At 42.3% G+C, this 22,377-nt stretch overlaps 1 protein-coding gene across 1 annotated transcript in view; it reads right to left on the bottom strand.

Moving 5' to 3' along the window:
• COMP (cartilage oligomeric matrix protein) overlaps nucleotides 1-22,377 on the bottom strand; it is a 107,259-nt gene that overhangs the window by 18,735 nt on the left and 66,147 nt on the right. The window contains exons 11-14 of the mRNA XM_029614477.1: nucleotides 21,990-22,108; nucleotides 17,311-17,363; nucleotides 11,153-11,346; nucleotides 10,176-10,354 (exon numbers count right to left, since the gene is read on the bottom strand). Coding sequence (XP_029470337.1) covers nucleotides 10,176-10,354; nucleotides 11,153-11,346; nucleotides 17,311-17,363; nucleotides 21,990-22,108 — 545 coding nt within the window. The remainder of the gene's footprint in view (nucleotides 1-10,175; nucleotides 10,355-11,152; nucleotides 11,347-17,310; nucleotides 17,364-21,989; nucleotides 22,109-22,377) is intronic.

The following is a 22,377-nucleotide window of genomic DNA, read 5'->3' on the forward strand; positions in this document are numbered from 1 at the left end:
CAATTCTACCCTCCCAGGGTTCCTGCATGCTCTAGAGCTGCTGCAAAGCGATTTTGCCGGAACCGGCTTTCCCCGAAGAGCCTTCCCCTCCCGACAAGCACTCGGTACGAACTCCGGCCCGCAGGCCGCACCATGCAGCATGATCCCCAAGCTAAATTAGGATCAGGGCCAGAAAAAAGAACCAGCGCGACCAAGACAAACCCTCGGGAGCTCGTAGGAACTGAAAAGGACGGTGAAAACAGCGTCGGAAGAAAGGAGGGCCAAAAGAGACCGCTAGGCCGGCTCAGAAATTAAATAAATCACCTCAGTGTTGTTTTCTCTTGTGTGCAGATCTTCAGAGAATGAGTGAACCGGGCTCCCCGGTATCACCCTCAGCTGTGGGAAGTTACAGGGCTCCCAACCCTCTGCTCCAGAGCCTCTGTTACCAGGGGGGTTGGTCTCACCAGGACCTAACAACCCCCTGGGAGGCTTAGAGATATCTTCTTCTTTTTTTTTTTTAAGATTTCCTAAAGAACGAATAGCAACAAAACTAAAAACCAAATACTAACCCAGACTAAAGGTTTTGGCACCTCCACCATCTGCTGGAGATAGAGAAATACTGATAGACTCTAGGTGGCACCTCAAGGGTATAGGACGGAGTCCGTTAAAACTTCTCTGTCTCCATCTGCTGGAGGGGAGGCAAAACCCAGGAATCACGACTGATCCGGGTACATACAGGGAACTTTACGTTATTTAAAAGCTATCGTATCTCGGATGTTACGAGTTAATATGGATGTCAAAGCCCGACTTTCCGTCCCTCCTCGATCATTTTGAGCTATTATTGCCTATCATCCGTGAAAGTTGCAAGGAAAGTGTGTCATCAGGTCCATAAGAACATAAGAACATGCCATACTGGGTCAGACCAAGGGTCCATCAAGCCCAGCATCCTGTTTCCAACAGTGGCCAATCCAGACCATAAGAACCTGGCAAGTACCCAAAAACTAAGTCTATTCCATGTTACTGTTGCTAGTAATAGCAGTGGCTATGTTTTAAGTCAACTTAATTAATAGCAGGTAATGGACTTCTCCTCCAAGAACTTATCCAATCCTTTTTTAAACACAGCTATACTAACTGCACTAACCACATCCTCTGGCAACAAATTCCAGAGCTTAATTGTGTGTTGAGTAAAAAAGAACTTTCTCCGATTAGTTTTAAATGTGCCCAATGCTAACTTCATGGAGTGCCCCCTAGTCTTTCTACTATCCGAAACAGTAAATAACCGATTCACATCTACCCGTTCTAGACCTCTCATGATTTTAAATACCTCTATCATATCCCCCCTCAGCCGTCTCTTCTCCAAGCTGAAAAGTCCTAACCTCTTTAGTCTTTCCTCATAGGGGAGTTGTTCCATTCCCCTTATCATTTTGGGGAAAAAGTAGTCTTTTGGCCTGGCGTTGGAAGGGGTGTCTCCTGGACAAATGCGATTGAGGCTTATAAGCGATTAAGCTCTTTAAAGAGCATTTGTTGCTTATATGGAAAATTCAGTCCTTTAACATTTAAAGAAATACATTTCAATTCTGTCATTCAGCCGGTGTCCCACCTCCCTAGCCCACTCTGTTTAGCCTCTGTATTACCGACCCAGTGATTGAAGAACACACGTACAGGGCCCACACTACCCGCCCCTGGCCATCCAACTCAAACAACCCCTCCTTTCCTCCCCCTTCTATCCTCATGCGACCCACCCTCTCTCTCCCTCTCTCCCCGTAACCTCCCTCCCCCATCTAACCCCCAATTACCCAAGCCCACCATTCAGGTAGACCCCTAACCCAAAGGAGGTGAGCCCGTCTATCCCTCCTCCATCTTATTCTTTACTCCAGAAAACTGCTATGGCTGTAGGGGTGTCCTCCCTCCTACCCACTCCCAACACATCCCCTAACCGTAGGGCTAAGAATCAGGATAAAACATCAAGCATAATAATCATTATGTAACAACGTCCTGTCTGAAACTAAATTCAACGATAAACTAAAGACTGTGCCTGTCCAAATTGCAGGCCCATCACTTTTCCTCAGCCGCTCCCGGCTGTAGTTGCCTTGCCGTTCGGGCCTCCAGGCCGCACCACTCTGGACCTTTTGTACCGCCCCCCCCCCCCCCCCCAGGAGTGAGGACATGGAGTCCAAAGGTTCACACTGGCATGTCCAAAATAGATTTCCCATTGCGTCCCACATTCCAGGTCAGGCGGCGGCCGCCCATCCTGACTCGTTGCCACTATGATTGAGCCTGGAAGCTGGGGCGAGGCGGTGGTCTCTCCTCAGAAGAAATCCCTATGCCTGCAGCTTGCAGGATTGGTATCGCTTCGGTGACTGTTTTGATCTGGGAGGATATGCCTTGGAGGGTAAAAACAAGTCCCCACGGGAAGATCCACCGGTAGTGGATATTCTCCCTCCAGAGCGCTGAGGTTAGTGGTTGCAACTCCCTTCTTCTCCGTAAGGTAGCTGGGGCCAGATCGTTATAGATCTGTAAGTCGTGGCCCTCCCAACTAAAGGGGCTCAGCCGTCGGGCACAACGCATCAGATCCTCCTTGATAAGAAAGCTGTGCATGCAGGCGATAACATCTTTTGGGGTATTGTGGGAGGCATTCCCCAAAGCCCTATGTGCCCTGTCGATAATGATATCGGACTTAATATGCTCCTCCAATCCCTGGCCCTGGTCAGAGGCCAAAAACACCATGCAGATTTTGCACTCCACCTCCATCGTGTTTGCATATTCAGGAGACTCAGGGAGGCCGCGAATACAAATATTCGAGTGCCAGGATCTGTTTTCTAAGTCCTTCATTTTAGGGCCGCTTCTTCTTGCTTTTTCTGAAGTTCAACTAGTTCCTCAGTTCCACAGCTGCATGCTGTGCTTGTCCAGAACCCCCTCCGACTTCACTACCCGCTGTCCGAGATCCCGCATGTCTGTTCGAAGGGTCTCCATTTGATCGTTCTTATTATCCCGCAAGGCGCGAATATCGCACTGGATTTCTTCAAACCAATTGTGGAAATCCTGCTTTGTTAAAGTGTCCGTGAATGTTTCCGGCTCAGGAGATAACTCTGAGCTCTTCTCCAGCGGCGTCGCATGACTTAAGGCTCCAGAGTCAGCGGACAGAGCCGCAAAGCGGGATCCCCCGGCATTGTAGGAGAACTGCGTGAGATCCACCACTTTTTTCTTACTGGCCATGGGGTTAAAGGGCACTTAGAGAAGATAAGGCCATTGCGGAAATATTAAATGATTTCTTTGCTTCAGTGTTTACTGAAGAGGATGTTGGGGAGGTACCCATACTGGAGAAGGTTTTCATGGGTAATGATTCAGATGGACTGAACCAAATCATGGTGAACCTAGAAGATGTGGTAGGCCTGATTGACAAACTGAAGAGTAGTAAATCACCTGGACCGGATGGTATACACCCCAGAGTTCTGAAGGAACTAAAAAATGAAATTTCAGACCTATTAGTAAAAATTTGTAACCTATCATTAAAATCATCCATTATACCTGAAGACTGGAGGGTGGCCAATGTAACCCCAATATTTAAAAAAGGCTCCCGGGGCGATCCGGGTAACTATAGACCAGTGAGCCTGTCTTCAGTGCCAGGAAAAATAGTGGAAACTATTCTCAAGATCAAAATTGTAGAGCATATAGAAAGACATGGTTTAATGGAACACAGTCAAAATGGATTTACCCAAGGGAAGTCTTGTCTAACAAATCTGCTTCATTTTTTTGAAGGGGTTAATAAACACGTGGATAAAGGTGAACCGGTAGATGTAGTGTATTTGGATTTTCAGAAGGCGTTTGACAAAGTCCCTCATGAGAGGCTTCTAAGAAAACTAAAAAGTCATGGGATAAGAGGCAATGTCCTTTCATGGATTATAAACTGGTTAAAAGACAGGAAACAGAGAGTAGGATTAAATGGTCTATTTTCTCAGTGCAAAAGGGTAAACAGTGGAGTGCTCAGGAGCCTGTACTTGGACCGGTGCTTTTCAATATATTATAAATGATCTGGAAAGAAATATGACGAGTGAGTTAATGAAATTTGCAGATGATACAAAATTGTTCAGAGTAGTTAAATCACAAACAGATTGTGATAAATTGCAGGAAGACCTTGTGAGACTGGAAAATTGAGCATCAAAATGGCAGATGAAATTTAATGTGGATAAGTGCAAGGTGATGCATATAGGAAAAATAACCCATGCTATAGTTACACAATGTTAGGTTCCATATTAGGTGCTACTACCCAAGAATGTGATCTAGGCGTCAAAGTGGATAACACATTGAAATCGTCGGTTCAGTGTGCTGCAGCAGTCAAAAAAGCAAACAATCTTGGGAATTATTAGAAAGGGAATGGTGAATAAAATGGAAAATGTCATAATGCCTCTGTATCACTCCATGGTGAGACCGCATCTCAAAAAAGAAATCCAAACAGTCTAACTTCAGTTAGTCAGCTAGAGTGACTCACTGCTCTCTTGATTAACAAATGTTGGTCCCTATTCAAACCCAATCACACTACCTCAACACCTTTTCAAGGTGAGTAACTGAGCTGAACTATTCAACTTTTTTACTTAGGTATACACTGCTCCTAGCTTATTTCTAGCTTCTGGCTACTTTTTGTGTTTGGTTTTTTTTTGTGGGGTTTTTTTTTTTTTCAATACAAATACTCAGTTTGTATTAAATACAAACACTCAGTTCTTTAAAAGTCTGCGGAACACTCAGTTCTGCAGACTTTTAAAAATAAACACACTACCTACTGCTTACTAGCTACCTTATTGACTGACTATTTAAAAATGAAGTCTAACTTGTTTATTCACTCTCTTTCTGACTATTAAAGGCACAAACACACTAAATAATATTCCCAAATAGTTAACTTTGCCCCAATACTTTTAAAAAAGACAATGTCCAAAGCAAAAACTTACTGATTCCTTTCAGCCACCAGCAAGGTGATCCTCTCCTCTCAGTGTTCCCACTGGAGAACAGATATAAACTATTGTATCGGTGGCATTACTTTCCCGCTAAAATTTCACAGTGGTTCTTGGGGAGCCCTTCCTTATGTTGGCAACAGTACTCCCAGGTGGGTTCTTTTTTACACATGTAGTGGCACTGTCTGCATATACAAACATTTTGGCAAGATTGTCAGCGGCTGCTGGCCAGGGTCCTAGGGGTTCAGATTCCGCTCCGGGCCAAAATTTGGCTTTTGGGTCTCCTATATGTGGCTCTCCCTGAGGCGCAACAGGCACTGTTTACCTATGTAGTGGCTGCGGCTCACTTATTGGTGGTTGCCCAGTGGAAATCTAAGGACATCCTGACACGCACACATTTGTTTACCAAGCTTAGGTATATATATCTCATAGAAAAATTGACAGCAATCAGAAGAGACTCCATACCAACGTTTCATAGAACATGGTTTTTATTGAAGCCATTTATACACCTCTCTGATTGGGTTTAGTTTACATATCGGGATACCCTCATGCCTGAAGGGAGGTGGGAAGGTTTTTTTTGGGGGGGGGGGGGCATGTTATAGTGGAAACTCTGAGCTTTGGGGCTAGCAGTTTCAGTATCTGCTAGATCTATCGCCAGTAATGTTCTATTTGTGAATATGTACAAGTTACTTGAAACATAATGTTATAATAATGTCTGTTATAGTTTTGCTCTGTCATGTTGTGTATCTGTTCCAATAAAATAAAAATTGTCAATAATAAAAAACCACATCCTCTGGCAACAATTCCCGGAGGCAGGCACAACTTATTTTGCAGAGGCCCGGCAACGCGCACAAGCCCCGGGGTGTGCGTATGTCCCTGGGCTTTGTGAAGGGGGCGGGACTGAGGCCTCCGGCACAGCGGCCATACTGGGGGATCACGTGCCGGCATTTGGCCGGCATGCGCATCCTAAGTCTGCCAGGAGGCAGGCGCTACTTATGGAATAAAGGTTGGGGGGTGGGTTAGGTAGGGCAAAGGAGGGGAAGGTGGGGGGTGGAAGGAAAGTTCCCGCCGAGGCCACTCCAATTCCCTCAGAGGGAACAGGGAAAGCCATCTGGGCTCCCCTAGGGCTCGGCGCGTGCAAGGTGCGTGCACGCCGACCCCGGATTTTATAACATGCGCGCAGTGTCACCAAGTCTGTCCATGTCTTGCTTTAGTAGGCTAGGACCACCCGGACAATTCAATCATCCACTTTCAAAGTCAGTTTTTTAAAAAATAAGTTTTCTGAAAAGCATATGAAACCAATAGTCGCAACAGTCTCAATAATTAAATTGGGCTTGTTTGATTAATTATTGAAACTGTTGCGACTACTGGTTTCAGTAGCAAAACAGCAGCAAAACACTGCACGGAGCGGCAGTAGCCACAGAGGCATTCACGGAGCGGGATGCCAGTGGTTGGTGTTCCACCTTCATGGAGCGGAAGGATGGAGGGCTGCCATCTCCAAAAAAAAACAAAAAACCAGGGGTGGGTAAGAGTATGGGGCAGGGGTGTGGCCTGCTTGTTGCAGTGGTTGCTACCCCTAATTGAGCTGGATGTTCACTTGGATGCAGATCCGGCGCTGCTCTCTACATTGGTGGTGGGGTGGAGGGGAATTAGGGCTGGAGGGTACTGGAAGCCAATAGTAACAGGTGGGTGATAGAAAAAGATTAAAAAAAAAAGGATAAAGTGTGTAGCTTGCTGGGCAGACTGGATGGGCCATTCGGTCTTCTTCTGCCGTCATTTCTATATGTTTTTCAGAAAATTTCCTTAAAAAAGTGACTTTGAAGATGGATGATTGACCTAAGCGGGTGCTCCTAGCCTACCACAGCAGGACACACAGACAGACTTGCTGACACCTTACAGAATCTTTTCTCACCCACTGTCTGACTACCATCCAAAAATGGCTCCACAGCAATAAATTAGCCCTCAACATCTCTAAAACCGAAATCATTTTATCACATCATCCTGTCGATAACATACCCAACAATTTCTCTTTTGATTCCCATTCCATCACCATCTCCCAAATTGTACGCAATCTGGGTGTCACAATTGACCCTTCTCCCTCTATGCACAACCATATAAGAACCATTACCAACTCCTCCTTCTGCAAAATACGTTTACTCCGTCACCATAAGCCCCTTCTTGAACACTCTGATTTCTGGTCTGTCCTTCAATCTCTACTATTCTCCGGTATAAACTACTGCAATTCCCTCTTAACAAGTCTACCTTTATGCGTGACCTGTCCACTGCAGATTATACAAAACTCAGCAGCAAGACCCTTACTTGCACTCCACGCGTGAACAAATCTCTCCTCTACTTGGATCACTACACTGGCTCCCAATCTCTTACCGTATATAGTACAAGCTCACCATGATCATACACTTCTCAATTCACAATTTACACTCCCCATGGATTTCCTCAATAATAAAAATCCACACTCCCGACTGACCCCCCTCAGATTGACAAACCTAATGCTATTAGATGTCCCATCTCCAAAGTTTACACACTGTGAGGAAACCAGAGAATGCGTCTTCTTCTCTGCAGGATCGCACCTATGGAATAGCCTACCAAAGGAAGTAAGATGTCTCCGAGAGAGAGAATTTTTTTAAAAAGCCCTACAAACCTTCCTTTTCAGAAAAGTGTTCCCAAACCTAAACAATAATGGATTACCCCCAACATGTGCCTCTAAGGAGAGTGTTACTTAGCCAAATTCTGACCACTCTACTGGCCTCCCTGTCTCGATAGAGTGAACTCGCTTATGCTTATATGTTGCTCCCCTTTTACTGAAGAATTGTGTTCTCTCCTGTTCATTTGATTCTGTATGTGCATATTGTATCCCGCTCTGAACGTAGGAAGGGCAGGTAATAAGTGCTTTTAAATAAACACTGACCAAAGGGTTGTTTGAATATATACTGTTGGGTACCATTTATGGTGTTACATTGGTTTTTTTCACAGCAGCCCACGGTGCTTCCTTCCTCCATATCCCTTCCATTTCAGTTGCTTAGATATTATTTTTACATAAGAACAGAAGAAATTGCCATGCTGGATCAGACCAAGGGTTCATCAAGCCCAGCATCCTGTTTCCATCAGTGGCCAATCCAGGCTACAAGTATCTGGCAGGTACTTAAACACCAAGAAGATCCCATGCTACTGATGCAATTAATAGCAGTGGCTATTCTCTAAGTCAACTTGATTAATAGCAGTTAATGGACTTCTCCTCCAAGAACTTATCCAAACCTGTTTTGAACCCAGCTACACTAACTGCCCTAACCACATCCTCTGGCAACAAATTCCAGAGCTTTATTGTATGTGTTGAATGAAAAAGAACTTTCTCCGATTAGTTTTAAATGTGCTACTTGCTAACTTCATGGAATGCCCCCTAGTCCTATTATCCGAAAGTGTAAATAACTGATTCACATCTACTTGTTCAAGACCTCTCATGATCTTAAAGACCTCTATCATATCCCCCCCCCCCCCCCCCTCAGCTGTCTCTTCTCCAAGCTGAACAGCCCTAACCTCTTTAGTCTTTCCTCATAGGGGAGTTGTTCCATTCCCCTTATCATTTTGGTTGCCCTTCTCTGTACCTTCTCCATCACAACTATATCTTTTTTGAGATGCGGCAACCAGAATTGTACACAGTATTCAAGGTGCGGTCTCACCATGGAACGATACAGAGGCATTATGACATTTTCCGTTCTATTAACCATTCCCTTCCTAATAATTCCTAACATTCTATTTGCTTTTTTGACTGCTGCAGCACACTGAGCCAACTATTTTAAAGTATTATCCACTATGATGCCTAGATCTTTTTCCTGGGTGGTAGCTCCTAATATGGAACCCAACATTGTGTAACTACAGCAAGGGTTATTTTTCCCTATATGCATCACTTTGCACTTGTCCACTTTAAATTTCATCTGCCATTTGGGTGATGTAAAGAGAAACCCTTCCCCTTTTTGTCATTTCTAGCCATCTTCAGAAAGTTATAGCACCCTAGCCTGTATCCCATTCATGAGCTTCACTGAACCATATTTCTGTAGTTGCAATACTATCCATGTTTGCCTCCACCATTAGGGCTTTCCTAGCTGGCACATTATTACCCAAACTATGACCATTTTTGCTCATAACTTTCCAGCTTTTCTCCCTCAGCTTATTGATCTTCCTGGGCACCTTTTCTGCTCATCTGCTGTAGAGTGGACTGAGGAACTGTTGTGTTTTGTTAATTTCTCCTCCCATTTCTTGTATTTTTATTTGTATGTGGCAGATCAACATTCAATTTCATTGACTTCCTTCTGCCACCCCTGTCCTCTAGTTTAAATGTCTGATGACTTGATCTGAATTTTTCACTTAGAATCCTTTTGCCTTCCACAGACCGATGAAGGCTATCTTTACCATTATAGTCTTTCACTGTTCCATAAACAGCCCTAACTTCCAATAAATCAAAATCCTTATTTGCACTAGTTCGTGAGACATGTATTGAAGTTATCTATATGACTTATCTGCTCACAGGAAAGGAAAGGAAAGGTTAATACTTCTGAAAAGGCAATGGTCTTTGCCATCTGCCCAAGCTATATTCAGCTTTATCTCATGCATATTCATTATGGATCTCCCAAAAACCTGACTGGTTGTATAGTCACCAGGACAGAATTGAGATACCCTGCTCTAGAGAAAATAGAAATTCAAGGAGCAGGGATTGTGATATGAGGTTGGAGGGAGATAAGCTCAGGAACAGTATGAGAATTTTTTATTTATTTATTTTTTACAGAAGATGGTAATAATGAATGAAACCCATGACAGGATTGCAGTAGATTTGGGCCAGACACAGAGAAATAATAAGGGCAAGGGAGGGAGATTACTTAAAACATAAAGGACCCAGGCTGCCATGTGATTGCATGATGTGATTTTATTTTTAGGTACAGTGGTAGACCAGTTGGAGAATCACCAAACTCAACTCAACCATTTGTGGCCTTAGCCAAAGTTGAACTAAATGTCTCTAGTCCAAATGGTCACCGCGGTACAGTCAGTTTAGCAGTTCAAGTCTCAGATACCAGTATTTACAGCTCAATACTGTTAATACCCCAAGGCATTTTTAAGAAAAAGTCCGCATTTGCCATTATAGCTTGTTGCGAATATGAAGGATATTCTTAGGAGCTTGAGACCCCAAAGTTTTTTTTTTCCTTCTCTAAATCCACTCGTAAAGTCAAGATCCTACAATACCTGATTGAGAACTATCCAGTTGGGATCAATCTGGGCATCTCCTTCAGGATCCAGGACAACAGTTTGATAGGCCCTGAAGTCTGTTAATGTGATCTGAGCATTCTCTGGACAAACATCAATTCTGTCGATCACCAAGTCCTTGTCAAAGTCATCTTCGCAGACATCTCCAATGCCATCACCTGCCGTTTGGTGGTGGGGGGAGGAGGTAGAAGAGAGAAAATGAATAATACACTAATAAACAGTAGAGAATGCACTACTACAGAGCCCATGATACACCATCTATAGTAGCTTTCCCTAGAATTTAGTGGAAATTAATAAAGTTCTTTGTTGCAAAACTAAGACAGTGATAATTGTTTTCCTTGTGTGATAAGACATTACTCTTTCCATTAAGAGAATTAGTATCTGACAAGGCAGAGCAGTGCTAGGGTGGCATGATAAAGTACCAGGGGCCTTGTACAGCCAATCAACTCAATACACTGACATAATGTGTACCCTTTCCTCTTCAGACAGTATCACCATGTCCTCCATTGCTTGCTTATTCTTTATATCTGGGGGGGGGGGTTTTAACCAGTAGTTCTGTCCGTCTCCTTCCGGGTCAGGTGCAACCAGTGCTGGGATTCTGGTGCCATGAGCCTTCATTCACAATTACTTGGCAATTTTTTTTTAATTTTATTAGACTTTCCCTCCCACTCTTCCTAGTCTGGTTATTACAGCAGCAGTCCTGAGGCAGGGGGCCATGCACTCAAGCTCCTTCCGTAACTCTATATCATGTATTCTAAATCTGTCACCCTTCAGCAATGACCATTCCTCCCTTCTCCCACCCCACAGGGGCTGTAAACTTTATCTGAAAAGCAGCCCCAGCTGATCTAAGTTGGATGACCCATCTGGGAATCGAATTGGACCCTTCTGCATGGAGAAAAACAGCACTTGCTGCTAAGGTTATACGCCAGTCCTTTCTATCTGTTTATAGGAATCACCATCTGAATCCTCCTGCCCTGGGTTTGGCACAAGCCTGCAGTTATCTGGACCAGGAGGTGTGTAGTCTGGAATTCCATCATTGTCGTCGTCGTCATCACACTCATCCCCCATTCCATCTTGGTCGGTGTCCAACTGAGCACTGTTGATCACTGATGGGCAGTTGTCCCGTGTGTCCTGATGACCATCCCCATCACTACAGGCAAGCAGAGGATTGGGAAATGGTCTCAGTATGAGATTGATTTACAAAAGGTTTTTTTTCTCATTCATTTTCTATGAGCAAAAAGCTCAGTAAATCAGGCCCTTCGTCTGATATTTAATAAGTGGAGTGAAGTGGATATTGCAGTTTATAAATGCAACTTAATAAGTAATAAAATAATCCTGGCTTAATCCTAGAGGTAGTGTGCCTCTAGGACCTAACCCTGTCCTACAGGCACACTACCTGACTTGGTTGTCAGATTGTCTTGTAATGAAAATGGATAATACATAATTGCATACAGTGGAGCTCCATTCAGTGTATGCATATCTACCTCATATTAACATAGAAACATAGAAATGTCGGCAGAAGAAGACCAAACAGCCCATCTAGTTTGCCCAGCAAGCTACGCACGTTATCCATTTTTTTTCCCTTTTTCCCTCTCCCACCTGTTACTATTGGCTTTCAGTACCCTCCAGCCCTAATTCCCCTCCACTCCACCACCAATTTAGAGAGCAGCTCCGTATCTGCATCCAAGTGACATCTAGCTCAATTAGGGGTAGCAACCGCTGTAACAAGCAGGCCACCCCCTTGCCCCATACTCTTACCCACCCCTGTTTTTATTTTTTTGTTTGTTTTTATTTATTTATTTATTTATTTTTTGGGAGATAGCAGCCCTCCATCCTTCCGCTCCGTGAAGGTGGAACACTAACTACTGGCCACTGGCATCCCGCTCCGTGAATGCCTCTGTGGCTACTGCCGCTCCGTGCAGTGTTTGAATGCCTCTGTGGCTACTGCCGCTCTTTGCAGTGTTTGAATGCCTCTGTGGCTACTGCCGCTCTGTGCAGTGTTTTGCTGCCTCCACTTTATTCACGCTCTCTAGACTTGATGGATCCACAGTGTTTATCCCACGCCCCTTTGAAGTCGTTCACAGTTTTAGACTTCACCACTTCCTCCGGAAGGGCATTCTAGGCATCCACCACCCTTTCCGTGAAGAAATACTTCCTGACATTGGTTCTTAGTCTTCCTCCCTGGAGCCTCAGCTCGTGACCTCTGGTTCTGTTGATTTTTTTCTGATAGAAAAGGTTTGTCGTTGTCTTTGGATCATTAAAGTTTTTCAAGTATCTGAAAGTCTGAATCATATCACCCCTGCTCCTCCTTTCCTCCAGGGAGTACATATTTAGATTCTTCAATCTCTCCTCGTATGTCATCCGATGAAGACCCTCCACCTTCCTGGTCGCTCTTCTCTGTACCGCCTCCATCTTGTCCTTGTCTCTTTGTAGATACGGTCTCCAGAACTGAACACAGTACTCCAGGTGAGGCCTCACCAAGGACCTGTACAAGGGGATAATCACTTCCCTTTTCTTACTCGATATTCCTCTCTCTATGCATCCCAGCATTCTTCTGGCTTTTGCTATCGCCTTGTCGCATTGTTTCGCAGACTTCATATCATTAGACACTTCACCCCAAGGTCTCTCTCCTGCTCCATGCACATCAGCCTTTCCCCCCCCCCCCCCCCCCCCCCCCCCCATCGAATACAGTTCATTCGGATTTCCACTCCCCATATGCATGACTTTGCACTTCTTGGCATTGAATCTCAGCTGCCATATCTTCGACAACTCTTCCAGTTTCCTTAAATCCCGTCTCATTCTCTCCACTCCTTCCGGCGAGTCCATTCTGTTGCAGATCTTTGTGTCATCCGCAAAAAGATAAACCTTACCTTCTATCCTGTCCGCAATGTCGCTCACAAAGATATTGAACAGGACCGGTCCCAACACCGATCCTTGTGGTACACCACTTAAAACTGCTCTCTCTTCAGAGAAAGTTCCATTTACCATCACGCATTGTCTTCTGTCCGTCAACCAGTTTTCAATCCAGGTCACCACCTCGGCACTCACTCCTAAGCTTCTCGTTTTATTCACCAGTCTCCTGTGTGGAACCGTATCAAAAGCTTTGCTGAAATCCAAGTAGATGACATCGAGCGCTCTTCCTCGATCCAATTCCTTGGTTACCCAGTCAAAAAAGTCAATCAGATTTGTCTGACAGGATCTTCCTCTGGTGAATCCATGCTGCCTCTGGTCCAACAATTCTCCGGACTGTAGATAGTTCACTATTCTCTCTTTCAACAGTGACTCCATTACTTTTCCCACCACCGAAGTGAGGCTAACCGGTCTGTAGTTACCAGCCTCCTCTCTGTTCCCACTCTTGTGAAGCGGGACCACCACCGCTCTTCTCCAATCACTCGGCACCACTCCCGTTTCTAGGGATCTATTGAACAGGTCGCTCAGCGGACCCGCCAGCACATCTCTGAGCTTTTCATTGTATTCATTGTAGATATCCCCTAAATATTGCTTATTCATTGTAGATATCCCCTAAACCAGTCTGGTTAAGTGTACCTCCAGGACTGGTTGGGAAACAAGGAATGGGCTTCTCTATTTTGATCTGTCAACTAGTAACAAGTGACCTAGATTAACTACAGGAGGGGACAGGATGTTGGTCTTGTTGGACCATTGGTCTGACTAGAACAAAGGGGAAAGCCGACAGTCGCTCAGCAGCGCATGGTTCGGAGAGAGGTATCTTTAAAGGATACTAATGATGCATTAGAATTAGGGCATCCCGACAGTGAGGTTCCAATAATTAGAAAAGTAGTCCAAGTGCCTGTAACTAAAAAGTCACCTGAGCTAAAAAATTCTAACTTATCCCTATCAATTAAAAAGCAGAATGAAAATACAAACAAAAAACCAACTTTGAAATGTTTGTATGCTAATGCCAGAAGTCTAAGAAGTAAGATGGGAGAATTAGAATGTATAGCAGTAAATGATGACATAGACTTAATTGGCATCTCAGAGACATGGTGGAAAGAGGATAACCAATGGGACAGTGCTATACCAGGGTACAAATTATATCGCAATGACAGAGAGGAGCACTCGGGAGGAGGTGTGGCACTTTATGTCCGGGATGGCATAGAGTCCAACAGGATAAACATCCTGCATGAGACTAAATACAAAATTGAATCTTTATGGGTAGAAATCCCTTGTGTGTCGGGGAAGACTATAGTGATAGGGGTATACTACCATCCACCTGGTCAAGATAGTGAGATGGACAGTGAAATGCTAAGAGAAATTAGGGAAGCTAACCAAATTGGTAGTGCAGTAATAATGGGAGACTTCAATTACCCCAATATAGACTGGGTAAATGTATCATCGGGTCACGCTAGAGAGATAACGTTCCTGGATGGAATAAATTATAGCTTTATGGAGCAATTGGTTCAGGAACCGACGAGAGAGGGAGCAATTTTAGATATAATTCTCAGTGGAGCACAGGACTTGGTGAGAGAGGTAACGGTGGTGGGGCTCCTTGGCAATAGTGGTCATAATATGATCAAATTTGATTTAATGACTGGAAAAGGAACAGTGTGCAAATCCAAGGCTCTCGTGCTAAACTTTCAAAAGGGAAACTTTGATAAAATGAGAAAAATTGTTAGAAAAAAACTGAAAGGAGCAGCTACAAAAGTAAAAAATGTCCAAGAGGCGTGGTCATTGTTAAAAAAAATACCATTCTAGAAGCACAGTCCAGATGTATTCCACACATTAAGAAAGGTGGAAAGAAGGCAAAACAATTACCGGCATGGTTAAAAGGGGAGGTGAAAGAAGCTATTTTAGCCAAAAGATCTTCATTCAAAAATTGGAAGAAGGATCCAACAGAAGAAAATAGGATAAAGCATAAACATTGGCAAGTTAAATGTAAGACATTGATAAGGCAGGCTAAGAGAGAATTTGAAATGAAGTTGGCTGTAGAGGCAAAAACTCACAGTAAAAACTTTTTAAAATATATCCGAAGCAGAAAGCCTGTGAGGGAGTCAGTTGGACCGTTAGATGATCGAGGGGTTAAAGGGGCACTTAGAGAAGATAAGGCCATCGCGGAAAGATTAAATGATTTCTTTGCTTCGGTGTTTACCGAAGAGGATGTTGGGGAGGTACCCGTAATGGAGAAGGTTTTCATGGGTAATGATTCAGATGGACTGAATCAAATTACGGTGAACCTAGAAGATGTGGTAGGCCTGATTGACAAACTGAAGAGTAGTAAATCACCTGGACCGGATGGTATACACCCCAGAGTTCTGAAGGAACTAAAAAATGAAATTTCAGACCTATTAGTAAAAATTTGTAACTTATCATTAAAATCATCCATTGTACCTGAAGACTGGAGGATAGCAAATGTAACCCCAATATTTAAAAAGGGCTCCAGGGGCGATCCGGGAAACTACAGACCGGTTAGCCTGACTTCAGTGCCAGGAAAAATAGTGGAAAGTGTTCTAAACATTAAAATCACAGAACATATAGAAAGACATGGTTTAATGGAACAAAGTCAGCATGGCTTTACCCAGGGCAAGTCTTGCCTCACAAATCTGCTTCACTTTTTTGAAGGACTTAATAAACATGTGGATAAAGGTGAACCGGTAGATATAGTATACTTGGATTTTCAGAAGGCGTTTGACAAAGTTCCTCATGAGAGGCTACTAGGAAAAGTAAAAAGTCATGGGATAGGTGGCGATGTCCTTTCGTGGATTGCAAACTGGCTAAAAGACAGGAAACAGAGATTAGGATTAAATGGGCAATTTTCTCAGTGGAAGGGAGTGGACAGTGGAGTGCCTCAGGGATCTGTATTGGGACCCTTACTTTTCAATATATTTATAAATGATCTGGAAAGAAATACGAGTGAGATAATCAAATTTGCAGATGACACAAAATTGTTCAGAGTAGTTAATTCACAAGCAGATTGTGATAAATTGCAGGAAGAGCTTGTGAGACTGGAAAATTGGGCATCCAAATGGCAGATGAGATTTAATGAGGATAAGTGCAAGGTGATGCATATAGGGAAAAATAACCCATGCTATAATTACACAATGTTGGGTTCCATATTAGGTGCTACAACCCAAGAAAGAGATCTAGGTGTCATAGTGGATAACACATTGAAATCATCGGTACAGTGTGCTGCGGCAGTCAAAAAAGCAAACAGAATGTTGGGAATTATTAGAAAGGGAATGGTGAATAAAACGGAAAATGTCAAAATGCCTCTGTATCGCTCCATGGTGAGAACGCACCTTGAATACTGTGTACAATTCTGGTCGCCGCATCTCAAAAAATATATAATTGCGATGGAGTAGGTACAGGGAAGGGCTACCAAAATGATAAGGGGAATGGAACAACTCCCCTATGAGGAAAGACTAAAGAGGTTAGGACTTTTCAGCTTGGAGAAGAGACGACTGAGGGGGGATATGATAGAGGTGTTTAAAATCATGAGAGGTCTAGAACAGGTAGATGTGAATCGGTTATTTACTGTTTCGGATAGTAGAAAGACTAGGGGGCACTCCATGAAGTTAGCATGGGGCACATTTAAAACTAATCGGAGAAAGTTCTTTTTTACTCAACGCACAATTAAACTCTGGAATTTGTTGCCAGAGGATGTGGTTAGTGCAGTTAATATAGCTTTGTTTAAAAAAGGATTGGATAAGTTCTTGGAGGAGAAGTCCCTTACCTGCTATTAAGTTCACTTAGAGAATAGCCACTGCCATTAGCAATGGTTACATGGAATAGACTTAGTTTTTGGGCACTTGCCAGGTTCTTATGGCCTGGATTGGCCACTGTTGGAAACAGGATGCTGGGCTTGATGGACCCTTGGTCTGACCCAGTATGGCATTTTCTTATGTTCTTAGCATGGTACTGCTTATATACAAACCTGTTTCTTTAACCAGATTCAAATGTTTGACTTTGGTTTTCTCTACAAGTATGTTATTATTTGCATTATGTGCTGTGGATGGTCAAAAACACATCATAAACTGAAATCCAAATAAGTCTGTAGATAATATTGAATTTTCTTACTTCAAGAACCCTGTTTCATATGTAGAGAAAGACAATAGCATAGGACATGGAAATTGAGACATTAACAGCTGGTCCTTTTTACCTGTCCTGATTGGTGTCACATGGGTCTCCTACCAGGTCATGGTCTGCATCTAACTAATGAAAAGTTAAAGAACAGTAATCAGCACCCTTGTTGACAGACTTATGAGACAGGCCAAAGGTGGCGCAGACTTGGAGACCAAATTTCTTTATTTCTTTATTTTAAATTCTTATATACCGCCTATACGATTTGTGGTGGATCTAAGCGGTTTACAAATAGATTAAAACATACAGAATATAAAACATCATAGTAGGTGAAATAATAATTAAAACATCACATAGGACAACTTAGCAATACATGGGAACAAACAGAGCAGTAAGTTGAAGTAATAAATAAGAAGTAAGAGTCATTTAGCTAGCTGTATGCAAGGATGCATAGATGATTTTTGAGTGCTTTTTTGAAGTATTTGGAATTTGCAATAGGACTGATATGATCTGGGAGACAATTCCATAAAGTTGGACCAGCCACTGAAAAGGCGCATCTGCGGGTCAGGTCTAATCTGGCTGTTTTTATGATGAGTACCTCGAGTATACATTTATCTAACAATCTTAACTGGCAAGGTGGACGGTCTAATCTTAGTATAGAACATAACCTGATGGAGGCAGGATTGTATATTAAATTGTGAATTATGGAGAGAACCTTGTATTGTAAAGGGAGCCAATGGAGAGACTGGAATGATATGTTCTCTGCATGGGGTGTTAGTATTATAAGTGCTGCAGAATTTTGACTAAGTTGGAGGGGACAGATAGAGCATGCTGGAAGACCCAAATATAAGGCATTGCAGTAATCCATTCCTGATAGGATTAGTGCTTGCACAACTGAATGGAAATCAGATGGAAAAAGGAGAGGTTTTAACTTTTTGAGTAGTTGTAATTTGAAGAATGATTTTTTTTTTTTTAACTAAAACGGAGATGTTGGTAGTCATTGATGGACTAGAGTCGATCATTCCTCCTAAATTACGTGCACAATTTGTAATTGGAATAGTGTGATTGCCAAACGTGAAATTTGCTGGGGGACAACAAAATGAGTTTGGAATAGTGGATAAGAGAATTCTGTTTTTGCTGTATTCAGTTTTAAACGGTTGTGTGAAAGCCAGGTATTTATGGTTTTTAAGTATAATTGTATCAAGGAAAACGTTTTAGACCAGGAATCAGTATAGGGAACGATGAACTGGATGTCATCAACGTATATTTTAAATTGTATGTCAAGACTAACCATAAGATGACAGAGCGGGAGCAGGTAAATGTTAAATAGAATAGCGGACAGTGAGGATCCTTGAGAGACTCCAGAGTTAGTGTAGTATCAGTCAGAGCTGAATTCACCAAGGGTGACCTTTTGTGGGCGGTTGGTTAGAAATTATTTGAACCATTTAAGGACACAGCCTGTGATACTTATGTGTTGAAGATTCGAAAAAAGAATGTCATGGTTTAATGTATCGAATGCAGCAGAGATATAAAAAAAACAAACCCTATAATGTAATCTGTATTGGAATCAAAGCTTCTTATAATAGAGTCAACAGATGAAATGAGCAAGGATTCATTGCTGTGGCCCTTTCTAAAGCCGTGCTCCCTGTACGTACCCAGATCAGCCCAGACTGCTGGGTTATGCCTCCCTTCCAGCAGATGGAGACAGAGAAAAACTTGAAGGGCACCCCTGTAAGAAGGATGAGCCACCTGCAGCCCCCTTCAGTATTTCTTTGTCTCCAGCAGATGAAGGTGGCAAAACCTGTGGTCCTGGTTGTTTGATTCTGTAAAAAAAAAAAAAAAAAAAAAGGGCTGTGCAGGAATCTTTGATTTGTTTGCCTAAAACAAAGTTTTTTGTAGATTAAAAAAAAAAAAAGGTGGGCCTCCTGAGGAGCTGATTCATTTTCTCCTCCGTGGTAGGCCTGCCGGAAAGTTCCTCTTCGCTCCCATGTCCCTGGAGCAGCAGCCGGTGAGTGACTGGGGGGTATTTACCGGTGGGCTGGTCCCCCCCCCCCCCCCCAGCCCAGAGACAGTCACGGGTTGTGCTCTGGTGAGGCCAGCGTGTTAGTTTTCGATTAAAAAAACCCCAACAAAAAACAGAACATCAGCGATTCTAGAACAGCGCTGCTCTCCTTATGGACTATTTGAGGCTTTTGATTTATAAATGATACGAGTAATCGAAGTGAAATCAATATGATCAAAGTCGGAGAAAGAGCTGATGGCAGGGGGAAGTGATGGAAGGGGAATTGGTAGGGTTGTGAATTCTGATGAGATTTTGCCTTTTTTTTCTTTAAAATGCTGGGCAACATTAATACAGGAGTCTGGAGATGAATGAGTAATAGCATCCTGGCGTATAGTGGTGATTGATTTCACTATACTAAAAAGGGTGTGTGGGTTACCATTAGAAGCTTGTATTTGAACTGCATAGAAGGTTTTCTTGGTGTGATCAATTTCCTTATTGTATTTACGAAGGTAGGAGTAATAGGCCTGTATGCATTCATTTAGAGGATTTTTTCGCCATTTTCATTCAAGATTTCTTAATTTTTGTTTCATCCTTGTAATGTATTGTTATCCCAGGCTGCTTTTGGTCTATTAATTATAGAGCAGGCTTTCAGTGGAGCTAACTTAGACAATTTTCAATGGATGAATTCCAGTCTGTGGCTATATTGGAATAAAGCTGTGATATGAGAAAATCGGCAAATGAATCTGGGTCTATTTTTTTACATTTTAGGACTGTTTTTATGTTTGTTTATTTTTATTTATTAGGTTTTTCTATACCGGTGTTTGGAATTACCATCATATCGGTTTACAGCAAAATGCATTAATAATAAAATAAAAAATACATGAAATTAATTAATAGTAAAAACTCAATACAAAATAAAATGTCTAACAATAAAACTCAATATACCTAACTTAAGCTACTATTCATATTACAATATTAATAAAGTAAAAAAGATCGGATAAAATAATACAGGTAAACAATAAAATTAAATAATAGTTATAAAAAAAACAAATAAAAGAGCATAATAATCCAATTTTGTCTTGGCACAGTCCAAAAATATGTGAAAGCATGCGAAAAATTGAACCGACTTCGCTTAGCCTATGCCAACATTAAAGGCTTGATTAAATAGCCATGTTTTAACAATTTTTATGAAAGATTTGAGATTAGTTTCTAGCCTTAATTCCGTTGGAAGTGTGTTCTATAGCTTGAGCCCCGCAAGAGATATTGCTCTGTCTCTGACGGATGTCAATCTAGCTGAGGACACTGATAGTATTGATAGTAGTCCTTTATTAACTGATCTTAAATGTCGCTGTAGTGTGTGAAGCCCTATGGAGGCATTTAACCATTCAACCTGTTCTCTGTGAATCTCTTTATGTGAGATACATAATGTTTTGTATTGGATTCGTTTTTCAATGGGTAGCCAGTGCAGATCTTTTAATATTGGAGTAATATGATTGGGCTTTCATGACCCGATTAATATCCTCGCTGCAGAATTTTGTAGTATCTGTAAGGGTCGTATAGTGGATTGGGGTAGGCCAAGAAACAGAGCATTACAGTAATCAGTGCCTGTAAAAATTAGAGCTTGTAGAATGGTTCTGAAATCATTCGGGTTTAATTGTAATAGTCTTAACATTAATAATTTGCTATAGCCCTCTTTGGTTGTTGTTGTTGATTGACTTACTTGTGTTAGTGAGATGTCTTTTAATATGTCCTGAGGATTGAATTATAAAGTGATCAGACCAGGGAACTTGAACAATGGTACTTAAGTCTATATGAGATGTGCTGAAAAAATCTGGTCTAATGTATTACCATGTTTGTGACTAGGATCTACAACTAAAGATTTGAGGCCTAAGTCTGATAGAGCTTCAGTAATGTGAAGAACAGAAGGGGTGTGGGATTACTATTGAAGTGTAGGTTGAAATCTCCAGCAATTATAGTAAAAGGGGTATTGAGTAGGTAATATAGCTAAAGCTTCCAAAAAAGGAGATAAATCATGGTTGAGAGTCCCTGGAGGACAGTAGACAAGGCAGATAATGAGAACGGGTGTGGTAATTAACATGAGTTCAAAGTTTTCATGAGGTGGTAAGTCCTTCTTGCTGGGTAGCAGATTGGTCTTGACAATTACAAATAGGCCGCCGCCTCTTCGATTTATGTGAATTGCGAGAAATAAGTGTAGCCATTAGGACATAGTTTGTTTTGGTTAACAGCATCATGTTCATACAGCCAAGTTTCTGTTATTAATATAATGTCAGGTGACTGGAAGTTAAATCATAAATTACAGGAGTTTTTTTCCTAATTGAACAGTAAAGAAAAGAACTGAGATGGTTGTCAACAGTAATGGATGAGGTTTTGGCTGTAGGAATAGGGTGTGGAATGGATGCAAGGTAGCATGGATGGGAGGAGCAAGGATGAGAGGGAAGAAGGCTGTATTGGCCGTTACCATCAATAATCGGAATCTGCATATTTGGAGACTTATTTTGAGAAAGTAGGTAGTACCAAGGAAAGATAGTAAGGGTAAAGTGGTGGATTTTTCCAGAGCAACACTGACATGCATTGGCAGGAAAGCAGGAGGAAGCTTATACCGCTGCTGTCTGCATAGTTCCCACTATATGGATAAATAGAGGATTTTAATTTCCAGTACCTGTCACAAGTGTTAAGTTTACCAGAAAAAGTTAAAAAGTAAGAAGAATGATAGTGGATGAAGTTCCACTATATACCTGGTCAGGGTTACTGATAGTTGGACAACTATCACAAATGTCTCCTACGCCGTCCCCATCTGTATCTCTCTGATCTGGGTTGGGGATTTTCCTGCAGTTGTCCACTGAATTCTTAATCACTGCCAAAGAGAAGGCGTTCATTAAGGTCTTATGTCGGCGATAAATGCCTTTGTTGTGACCCCAGGTACTGTATTTCAGTAGCCAGTTCCCTAAATCATCCATTATCCACAACGAACATTACTAGGTCTTGGTAACTTTGTGGGGCATGAGCTGATGGAAACCAGCATCTCCCCACACATATGATTATAGAAACCCAAGTATATGCTTAAGGAGTCAAGGACACTTAAGAAATAAAAAAAAGATATCCTTTGCAAGTGCCCAAATAAAA

This window comes from Rhinatrema bivittatum, chromosome 8 (assembly GCF_901001135.1).
Source record: "Rhinatrema bivittatum chromosome 8, aRhiBiv1.1, whole genome shotgun sequence".
NCBI classification, from domain to species: domain Eukaryota; kingdom Metazoa; phylum Chordata; class Amphibia; order Gymnophiona; family Rhinatrematidae; genus Rhinatrema; species Rhinatrema bivittatum.